Consider the following 12,059-nt stretch of genomic DNA (forward strand, 5'->3'; position numbering starts at 1 on the left):
GATATGACTTTCAGAATGGCTTGAAATAACATCTTCCTCAGTATCAACTCTTAAGGGTTTGCTTGTGAAAAAGGGCTTTTTCTCATTACAGCATATATATATTTCTCAAAAAGGGAATACTTGCATAGTAGCTTTTGCTATAAAGTCACTCTCCTTGAGTAGCAAGCACTTCATCATTTCTTTTATGTTTTCTCCTAAGGTTTGGCCTCAGCAACAAATTTGATCCAGAATTTCCCTCGGTGCTTACAGGGAAGGTGAGTTGTTCTCAAACTGATCATTTCCGTCTTAGGATCCTACTTAATTTCTTTTCCTCCTTCCTCTTTCACTAGGTCTGTCCCTGCTGCATAGCTTACATTGGCACCCAAGGCTTATTCAGCATATACTCTACAAAGGTCAGATGGTTAACATGAAGTAATTTGAACCATAGCTAATTATTTACTGACCAGACTGTTCCTAACCTACTTTAATTCCTAATATACAGCTGGTATTCTAGACCCTTCAAAGGGATGCATTTGTATACCTTATTTGATTGCAGCAACTGAACCAAGGATGAAGGCCTGGGGATTTGTTGGCCTTTAGTTCCCCAAGTTTCACAAATATTAATTATTAATTATTTTAAATGTCTCTGTCATTAGCCCCTTAGTTACTCTATTTCTGGAATGTAATTTGTGTCTTCTCCTTTTGAAGATAAACACAAAAAGTATTTGTTCAACGTCTCTGCCCTTTCCCCATTCTCCATGATAATTGCACCTGCCTCTGCTTTTAAGAGACCAATGTTTACTTTACGTACTCTGCTTTCTATCTACCTCCAAAAACTCTTACAAGGTTTTTACTTTCCTGGCTAGTATACTCGCTCTCAGTCAACGTTTTGGTTGCCCTTTGCTGTTTTTGTTTTATTAATGGAATGTATTTTTGTTCTATCTTTTGAATCATTTCTTTAAATGTTTGCCCTACTTTATTTACTGCCACACTTTTCAGTCTATTTATTGAATAAGCCTTATCCAGCTCTCTCTTATCCAGCTTTCCCCTCATACCTATTAAACTGCCATTGTTTATGTTTTAAGATTCTTGTTTGGATTTGATTACGTTACTCTCAAAATTAAACTCCAAATTAAGATTATTATGATCACTTTTCCCAGAGAGTCTTTATTGTGAAATTATTAAGTAATACAGTACAAGATCTAAAATAACTTTGTCCTTCATTGGTTCTGCAACTTTTTGTTCCAGGAAACCATTGCAAAATCATTGCTACAAACTCCTCTTCCAGATTACCTTTGCCAATTTGATTTGGCCAATCTACATGAAGATTAAAGTACCCCATGATTATTAAACACAGCTTCTGAAATATCCTGATCTTTGTACTATGTATTGTGTTAATGATTGAAACAAGGTGTAATACAAATTTTAATTAATTAATTATGAAGTTAACTTTTGAATCAGAATTCTTTGTATAATTTATTTTTGTTTTTTCTAAAATCCTTCTTCCTTTTTCTGTTTCCTTTTTTCTTTTTCTTCCTTCTCCTTCCTCTCCATGAAGCAGTTCTGCAGGCATGCTTTGGTACCTCCTTGGCTCAATTGCTTTCAGTGTAGTGGGCATGGGGATAGGGGAGCTGATCAGAAATTATTTGTTTGCAGATTGTAAGAATGAGTATATTGAAACCCTGAATTGAGTAATTCTAAGAAGCTTTCGTTGCATAAATGCTACTTAGTAAAATTGCTCATTACAGCTCGGATTTTAAATTCATGTTTACACACACAATCTGGAGTAGTACTTTTCACCTGAGAACATACCTGCCTTATCAGAGCAGATGGGAGGGGAAAGATGCTTCCAAAGGTTTACAGATATCTGATGTATGTACTTGGTTGAATTTATTAAGAAGAGGAGTGTTATAAATATACTTTGCATATTAGTTTACAGCTTCATTTAATTGTTTTAATGTAGTCAGGGAGCAATATATAAAGTTGCCATTGTTACAATGAATAAAAAATGTAGCTTCAGTAAATAATTGCAATATGCCAGCTAATTCTAATTTCTTATCCTGATTGCAAGTGATAACTAGTATTCTTTTAAATTGTATCCTTTCGGATAAGATGTTCCTCTTACAAATTTTGAGTGGAGCAATGTTGCTTCAGGCCATAAAACTACATCAATACAGGATCTTGCAAGCGCAAATGTAATTTCTACCAATTTCTAGAATTAAAGCACAGTAGTTTTGCAGATTATGATCTAATTTCATTTAATGCTGCAGGAAAGGGCATTAAAGAAATTGGCAGATTTATCCTTTCTCAATTTTGAGAGAGTATTTGCAATATCTGTTGTGAATTTTGTACACTTTACTATTCCTGCTATGTACGTTAATTTTTTAAATCATGTCCCTTAGTGCCTTTTGCCATAGCATTCATTTAATGGCTTTGCTGTCGACAAATCCATGCAGAATCCTGCTCTTGACATGTGTATCTTCTCTTTCCCCTGCCCGCTATATATTTTTATATATATATATATATATATATATATATATATATACATACACACACACATGAAAGTGCAGTGCAAATGTCACTCGTGGTGTAGTATGTAGCCCCAGCTTCCTACTCTAAATCTGCAACAAAGAATGAGCCTGTGGAGAGGGTGGTTGTGCATTGCAGAGAAGTGTAAGCAATAAACGAACGAGTTGCATTGTGACAATACCTGACAGTTGATAGATTAGAGGGCTTGCTTATTATGATTGAAGAGGCATGGTTAGCCTGCTGGGCTTTGCCAGTCTTTTCACTGTTTGTGAAGTGTTTTTGCATCCTGTCGTAAAATGTTACAACCCTGCTTTATTGGCAGGACCAATATAAAGCTAAGAGGAAGTAAGACTCATTTGCAATGTGGGAAGCACACCTTACTGACCAGTAGCTGGATGCTCATTTGCATTTTTCTTATGGCAATGCATGGCTTATAATTTACAACAAATATATTTTGCTTGTAGTTATGATTCAAAGGTTTTCTTCTGACATTTGATTACATTTGCAAATACACCATAATAAGATGCTCCCTATTAGGATGCCTTATACAAGTCATACAAAAAGATAATAAATATGTTTGAATATGTGCTTTCTGTTAATGCAGAAGCCATAAACTGCTATCTGCAAGTATTGAAATGATAACTGTTGAATAACTTTCAGGTTTATGCTTGCTATAGAACTTGTAAGCCTCAACTGAAATAATGCCACCACTGAAACTAATCTTAAGTTTATCATAACTGTTATTTTGCCCATAATCTGAAATTGGCTTTTTTGACCAAGAAGATATTAGAATATATATATCTGTACATTAATTGAAATTTTAATGCAAAATAATGAGCCTTTGCATTTTTCCCCTTTAAAGACCAATGGTAGAAAATTGTATGATTCTATTTGAAGTATTTTTACTCATCTGTTAAGCTTTTCAGCTACTCTGTAATACACTGTCTATTTCAATGTTAACATTTTAGTGTTTTGATAACACTTTTTAACATTTTTTTTTAAAAATGGTTGCAAACCATTTTTAATCTTCAAATGCATGCTGACAAATACTTTCCCAATTATAAAAATCTATATTATCTTAAATATACAAAAATAAAATTTATAATTAACCTCTTCAGTTTTTGACTTAATGAAAATGTGTATATGCCTGTTCCACTTGTAAATACTGAGTAACCTTGCATATCAGGGGCATTGGGTCTTCATGAGTGGCTTCCTAGCAATTTTGGTTGGCTTTTAAAAATTGCTAATGATTATCCATACAACTGTCTGTTATTTTAAAGAGATAGAGACAAAAAAGACCTTGCATTCCTAAACCCAAATATTGTAAATATAAAACAGTTGAAGATTATTGTAGAAAATGATCCACTGGAGTCCAGTAACCCAAATGTAGGGTAGGGAAATCACCCAATGTAGGGTAGGGAAATCACATTAGGATTGTCACTGTATACATTTTCTTTCTACCTTTTTGAAGTTAAGGGAAAGTAGACAAAATTAGGAATAAGGATGGCATTTTAATACAATTTTTGCGTGGGCTATTTTGCTTTTGATTTCACAGCAACAGCTTCAAACTATTGGTAGAAATGAGCACAACACAAATTCCTCGTTTACTTTTGTGGTGTTATTTGATCTGCAGTGATATCCAGCAAATTATCTATTTGAGTTTTAAAAGTAATATCTGATTTCACTTTTGTGGTGGATGTTTTGCCTATACACAGTATGTGAATGGATTCATTAGCATGCACGTGTGCATGCACACGCACGCGCACACCCCTTCAGTTTAATCTCATGTCACAATGCTTAAAATTGGTTCAAAGTCCTCTGTCAAATACTCATTTGTTAACTTGATTTGAAATCTGCCTTTGCTACATATATCTACATTTTTATGTGCGCTGCTTTCTTTTATTCTAGGTGGCCCCGGAGGAGTATAAGATGAGTATTGGTCGGGTAAATGGATGCTTAAAGAAAAATCTTCCCATCAATGTGAAGTGGCTTTTATGTGGTTGTCTGTGTTGCTGTTGCACCTTGGGCTGCAGCCTGTGGCCTGTCATCTGTCTTAACAAAAGAGTAAGTACTTATTTTTAATCCTCCACATATTAGACCATATGTACACACCATTTAGAATAAATGGGACTAATGGTAGCTGTTGCAAACTATAAAAGTAGAGCCAGTCCTGAAATCATTTTTTTTAACCATCTTTCTCATTCTCATGAAGACATTAATATTTTTACTGTTACACATGTGCGACAAGTGGTGGTCACCCTTGGACATGTTGCCCAAGCAGCCATTATTCATGTGTGCTCTTTGGTAAGTATCAATAGGCAATTAAATTATGAAGCATTACAGTTGAGCCCCTTTCTATCCATACATATATTTTCAGCTGGCCAGGAGAGCACAGAAATAGGCAAGTCTAGAGGTTAAAAAAGGCATGGATGAGGCTTTCAGCAACAGATGAGCTGAGGCAGGGTTGGAGTTCGGTGATGTTATGGAGGTGGAAATAGGGAATCTTGGCGATGAGTGGATCTGTGATCTGAAACTCTTAAGGTCAAGCACAACACCCAAGATTGCAAATGGTTCAACTTCAAATGGTTGACAGGGAGAGGGATGAAAATGATGACCAGAGAATGGAGTTTGTGGAGAGGACCAAAGACAATGGGCTGGATTTAATGCTTATCCGCTGATGAGTTTGAAGTGGGGGTGCTCCCCTGTGATTTTTATTTTTTTAACTGGGGGTGGGGAACCTGTTTTTTTATAATTCAGCACAATGGCATAAGTCTTCCCAATATTTAGTTGGAGGAGATGTCTGCACATCCAATACTGGATGTCAGACAAGTCAAACCTGAGACATTGGAGGTGTCAAGAAAAGTGGTGGTGAGATAGAGCTTGGCATACATGTCGAACCTGAGGGGCCATATGGTCTACTCCTACTCCTATTTCTTATGTCAGGATTATCAAAGTCAAGACCAGATCATCACTTTAGAATGTAGTTAATTGTTTTCAAGGTGTCTTTAGTGAGACTCCTGGGCAGGATTTTACTGTGGACTTCAGGATGAAATGGGGGTCCTGAGCCTGCACTTGCAGGCAGTGGAACCCATTCAGCAATTTTTACCAGGGGTGGCCTCCTAATTAGCTGCCTCCAGGCTCACTGTCCAATTAAGGATGGCATGCTATTTCCCCATGCTACTGGCAGCCCCACTGGGAGAAGTTGGCTGAGGCAGATTGGGGACTGCAAAAGCACCTCAAAATGGAGGTACCTTCAAGAGGGGCAAATTTCTTTTTAAAAAATGGTGCAGAGAGCAGAAGGTCTTTCAGAACAGCAGAGGAGGCCGTCTGGGGGAGTCTTTTGGCCATCAGAACGTGGCTTTTCCTTCATGCAGCCCCTTCAACGGGCCAACGAGCCTTCAGTTTTGATGGCTTCCTGGGTTGCCGCTGGCAGGTTGCCTGGCTTCAGCTGGTGGCCTACCCATGATGTGGGCGGGGGGGGGGGGGTGCGCGTACACTCTGCCGCCAACATAATGCCCATGGGCCTGAAATCAACCCTGATCAACTCCTTAAATATTTAAATTGGCTGCATGCCTCCATCCTTTGTAGCTGATTTGGGTGCTAGCTCATCACTGGTGCTGGTGGAAGGGGAACTAAACTATTAGATTACTGGAGTAGTTACAAGATATGTTGCTTTATTGAATCAGAATTTTATGTAGAAACATAGAAAATAGGAGCAGGACCAGGTCATTTGGCCCTTCGAACCTGCTCCACCATTCAGTATGATCGTGGCTGATCCTCTATCTCAACACTGTACTCCTGCTCTCTCCCCGTACCCCTTGCCGCCTTTAGAGTCCAGAAATCTATCTATTTCCTTCTTAAATATATTCAGTGACTTGGCCTCTACAGCCTTCTGTGGTAGAGAATTTCATAGGTTCGCCACCCTCTAAGTGAAGATGTTTCTCCTCATCTCAGTCCTAAAATGGCCTGCCCCATATCCTGAGACTGTGACCCCTTGTTCTAGGCTCCTCAGCCAAAGGAAACATCATTCCTGCATCCAGTCTGTCCATCCCTGTCAAAATTTTATACATTTCAACGAGACCACACCCCCTGCTCATTCTTCTGTACTCATGAAGACGGGGTTAGTCAGCCTATTCTCTCCTCATATGACAATCCTGCCATCCCAGGAATCAGTCTGGTGAACCATCGCTGCACTCCTGCTATGGCAAATATATCCTTTCTTGGGTAAGGAGACCAAAATTGCACACACTACTCCAGGTTTGGTCTCACCAGGGCCCTGTACAGCTGCAGTAAGACATCCTTGTTCCTGTACTCCCGTCCCTTCATAATGCACACCAACATACCATTTGCCTTCTTAACTGCTTGCTGCACCTGCATGCTTGCTTTCAGTGATTGGTGTACATCCAGGTCCCTTTGTACATCAACATCTCCTAATCCATCACCATTTAAATAATACTTTGTCATTCTGTTTTTCCTACCAAAGTGGATAACTTCACACTTGTCCATATTATACTGCATCTGCCATGTAATTGCCCATTTATTCAACCTATCTAAATCACCTTGAAGCCTTTTAACATCCTCCTCACTGCTCAAATTTCCGCCAAGTTTTGTGTCATCAGAAACTATTAAATTTGGTTCCCTCATCCAAATCATTGATTGTGTATTGTGAATAGCTGGGGCCCAAGCACTGATCCCTGTGGTACCTCGCTAGTCGCCGCCTGCCATTCCGAAAAAGACCTGTTTATTGCTACTGTTTCCTGTCTGCCAACCAATTCTCAATCCATGCCAGTATACTACCCCAATCCCATGTTCTTTAATTTTGCACATTAACCTCTTATGTGGGACTTTATCAAAAGCTTTCTGAAAATCCAAATACACCACATCCACTGGTTCTCCCTTATCTATTCTGCTAGTTATGTCCTCAAAAAGCTCCAACAGGTTTGTCAAGCATGATCTCTCTTTCATAAATCCGTGTTGATTTTGTCTAATCCTGATATTTTCTAAATGTTCTGTGATCACATCCTTTATAATAGACTCTAGCATTTTCCCTACCACTGAGTTTAGGCTAACCAGTCTGTAATTCATTGTCTTCTCCCTCCCTCCTTTTTTAAATAGTGGGTTACATTTGCTGCCCTCCAAACTGCTGGGACTGTTCAAAAATCTACAGAATTTTGGAAGATGACAACCAATGCATCCACTGTTTCCATGGCCACCTCCTTTTAATACCCTGGGGTATAGATTATCAGGCCCTGGTGATTTATTGGCTTTCAGTCCCATTAATTTCTCCAGCAGTATTGTTTTAGTAATACTAATTTCCTTCAATTCCTCCTTCTCACTAGACCCTTGGTTCCCTAATGTTTCTGTGAAGTTTTGTGTCCTCCTCTGTGAAGACAGAACTCAAATAGTTGTTTAACTGCTCTAATATTTCTTTGTTCTCCAATATAAATTATCTTGTTTTGGACTGCAAGGGACCTACATTTCTCTTCAATTATCTTTTTATTTTTACATAGAAGCTTTTACAGTCCACTTTTATGTTCCTTGTAAGTTTACTCTCATACTCTCTCTTCCCTCTCTTAATCAATCTCCCGGCACTCTTTGGCTGAATTCTAAACTGCTCCCAATCCTCAGGCTTGCTACTTTACCTAGCAACTTTTTAATACAACTCCTCTTTGGATCTAATACTATCCTTAATTTCTTTTGTTAGCCATGGTTGGGCTGCTTTCCCTTTTGTGTTTTTGCATCAGAAAGGAATGTATAACTGTTGCAATGCATACATTCATTCCTTAAATATTAGCCATTACCTAGCCACTGTCATGCTTTTTAATGAAGTTCCCCAATCTGTTTTAGCCAACTCACGCCTCATGTCTTCGTAATTTCCTTTGTTTAGATTTAGGGCCCTAGTTTCAGATCAGACTACTTCACTTTCCATCCTAGTGAAGAATTCTGTCATGTTATGGTCATTGTTGCCTAAAGGACTCAGCATAATAAGATTATTAATTAATCCCTTCTCATTGAACAATACCAATAGGTAGGCTTGCCTGTTCCCTAGTTGGATCCTTGACATACTGGTCTAAAATACTCGTGTACATTCCAGGAATTCATCCGCCACAGTATTATTGCTAATTTGGTTTGCCCAATCTATATGTAAATTAAAGTCACCCATGATTACTGTAGCACCCTTGTTACATGCATCTCTTAATTGCCTGTTTAATGCCATCCCCTACGTTATCGGCCCCTTGTTGCTTCTTAGTTCCACCCAGACTGATTTCTACACCTAGATTTTCTGAGCCAATATCCTCGCCCACTATCACACTGATTTCACCCTTAACTAACAATACCATGCCACCTCCTTTTCTTTTTTGCCTGTCCGACCTAAGTATTGGTACCCTTGGATATTCAGTTCCAAGCCTTGGTCACCCTGCAACCATGTCTCTGTCATCGCAATCACATCATACCTATTTACACCTATTTGCACTACTAATTCGTCTACCTTGTTGTGAATGCTCCGTGCATTCAGATACAGTGCCTTTAGACTTGTCTTTTTAACATTTTTGCACACTTTTTTTTTGTACTATGGCCCTATTTGCTGCTAGCCCTTGTTTTCTCTGCCTTCCGCTTTTGCTTTCTACTTTTCTGTCTTCCATTCCTATCTCTGTTTCCCTCTCGTGTCTCCCCACTCAGATTCCCACCCCCTGCCAATCTAGTTTAAATACTCCCACCAGGGTGCAAGCAAATATCCCAGTGAGGATATTGGTCCCGGTCCTGCTGGGTGCAACCCGTCCAGTTTGTACAGGCCCCACCTTCCCTGGAATTGGTCCCAATGCCTCAGGATTGATACAGCATCTCTCCAGCCATGTATTCATCTGGTCTGTTCTCCTATTCCTGATCTCATTAGCATGTGGCACTGGGAGTAATCCTGAAATTACTACCTTTTGAGATACTGCTTTTTAATTTATTTCCTAGCTCCCTATATTCTGCTTTCAGGACCTTGTCCTCTTTTTACCTATGTCATTGGTGCCGATATAGACCACCACCTTTGGCTGTTCACCCTCCCCTTCAGAATGTCCTGCATCTACTCAGTGACATCCTTGACCCTAGCACCCGGCAGGCAACATACCATCCTGGTGTCACGTCTGCAGCTGCAGAAATGTCTAATCTGTTGCCCTGATGCTTTGAGGGACAAGAGCAACTGGGGCTCATTTCAAGATGACAGATCAAATAGAGCTGTAATGAGTAGTTTTGGTTTTACCAACGGGCAAGCTAGTAGGTATCCCCTATCACTATTGCGCATCCTCTCTTTTTTCTCCCCCTCCCTCCCTCTTTGCAACTGAGCCACTCATGGTGCCACGGACTTGGCTCTTGCTGCATTCCCCTGAGAAGCCATCTCCCCCAGTAGTATCCAAAATGGAAAATCTGTTAGAGAGGGAGATGGATTCAGGGGACATGAACTACCTGCCTAGTGCTTTTACTCTGTCTGGTGCTCCATTTCCTTTCTTCCTGTGCACTCTTTACTGTATTGTGACCACTTCACTGTACATGCTATCCATGAAGATCTCATCTTTGCGGATGCTCCATAGTGACTCCAGGCGCAGCTTCAGCTTCGAAACAACATGGATTTTGAGTAGCTGCAGTTGGAGACACTTTCTGCACACATGGTCACCTTTGACACTAAAAGTGTCTGACTTCGCACCTAACACAGTGGGAGCATTCCACTTGGCCAAGCAGCCTTGCCATGACTTACTTCCTCTAGTTTAGAGAAAATTATTAAGGACAGAAGAAATACTTACCAGGTCCAACTTACCAAGGCTGCCACTCTTACTGAGGAAAGGTCGAAAATGAAAGGCTCCCTCTTCAACAAATTCCCTCTTTCGCCAAACTCCAACTGAAGCACTCTAATGCAGCCCAAAGGAGCACTCCAGTGCAGACAATTTTAGAGAATGGGCCACTTGATCCATAGTTGCCTGTGGGCCTTTGACAGAGCCGTACCTTTAGCCCTATACCCATTTCTTTCCCCAAACGTTGGTTATAGCTGATGCTGAGCTCCCCACACCCCAGCGGAAATGTCAGAGAGAAGCCCCCCTCTGATTAGCTGGCACATCCCGTTTTAATGTTCGGTTAACGGCCCTTTAATTTGTATGAGACAGGTCTTCAGTCCCTCTCCAGGAGGAAATCCCGCCTAATAGAGCTGCTGGCCACTTGGTGGCCAGCAGTTCTGCATACCCACACCAGCAGGAGCAGTGGCTGCTTCAGGTAGACAAGGTGGCGGCGTTCAGTGATGGACCTGGGCATTCAGGTACATCTGGGATCTTGCTGAGGCCAAGCTGATTGGGGAGGCAAAAACTGTGGGGAGTGGCATTCAATTGACACTAGGGGTCCTGGCAAGATTGCACAATGCCCTAATTTATGAGTCCTCCCACTTGCTTTCCTGCCCCTGGGTGGCTTGTAAAATTCAGCCCATCGTCTTTGTTTTTCAAATATTTATTCTCTCTTCTTGAAAGCTATTATGGACTCCGCTTTCATTTTCTGGTAGGGTCAAGTTTTAGCAACCCTCCTTTTAAAAAGAACGTAGTTTCCTAGCTTTTTCCATTCCTTTGGTGGTAAATTTGCGAGCTTGCCCACTGGTAATATATTTTCTCTAAAACCACTCATTACAGCTCTATTCAACCTGTCCTCTCGAAATGAGCCCCAGTTTCTCTAATGTCTCATAAAGAAAGCGTCTTCTTGGTAAATCTCTTTTGTACCAAAACTCAACACCAGAGTCTAGCTGAACTCTGCTCAGTGATTTTACATTCTAAAGCATTACCTCCTTGCTTTTGTACTCTATGCCCTTTAGCGATCTTGAGTTTTATTAATAATGCTTTAATTTGTATTTTACTAATAATGCTCATACAAATTAAAGGGCCGTTAACCGAAAATTAAAATAGGGTGTGCCAGCTAAGCAGAGGCGGGCTTACCTCTGACATTTCCGCTGGGGTGTGGGGAGCCCAGCATCAGCTATAACCAAATGAACTTGCCTTCCAACTTTTACAGATTTATGTATATGAACCCCTTAGTCTTTCTGCTCTTTTAATCTTTTTAAAATATTGCCATTGTGTTGCATATTTCTCAACATTAATTTTCATCTGACTTCTACCTGCCCAATTCTCTAACCTGTTTACATTCCTGGAAATCTTCAGTATTGACACAGCTCCTTGAAGTCTCATAGCATCAAGTAAGTTAAGAGCAAGGAACCATTTATTGATCACCATCCCCCATCCCCATTCTCCTGTGTTGATTGTCACTGAGAGGAAGCAGGAAGCTCTGAGGGACTTTAAGTTTGCACTACTAGTGATGGAGCTGCCAAGTTCTTCAGGACTTGGCTTCCAGACTGGCACTATATTAGGTGGTGAAGAAACAAACACGTTGACTATTTGATCTTCTACCACCTATTTTTCACAGACTCAACTGTCCACAGTATTACTGGCAGAGATACCACCATTCAATCATTATGAAGATGACATCTCACCTCCACCATCACAAAATCCTGTATCATGTAGTGTGACATAACCACT

At 40.2% G+C, this 12,059-nt stretch overlaps 1 protein-coding gene across 1 annotated transcript in view; it reads left to right on the forward strand.

Moving 5' to 3' along the window:
* The window catches only part of chic1 (cysteine-rich hydrophobic domain 1), a 42,041-nt gene that overhangs the window by 13,099 nt on the left and 16,883 nt on the right, over window positions 1-12,059 (forward strand). Inside the window, exons 2-3 of the mRNA XM_078547473.1 lie at window positions 200-254; window positions 4,417-4,572. Of these exons, the coding sequence (XP_078403599.1) occupies window positions 200-254; window positions 4,417-4,572 (211 nt within the window). The remainder of the gene's footprint in view (window positions 1-199; window positions 255-4,416; window positions 4,573-12,059) is intronic.

The sequence above is a fragment of the Cetorhinus maximus genome, chromosome 8 (assembly GCF_964194155.1).
Source record: "Cetorhinus maximus chromosome 8, sCetMax3.hap1.1, whole genome shotgun sequence".
NCBI classification, from domain to species: domain Eukaryota; kingdom Metazoa; phylum Chordata; class Chondrichthyes; order Lamniformes; family Cetorhinidae; genus Cetorhinus; species Cetorhinus maximus.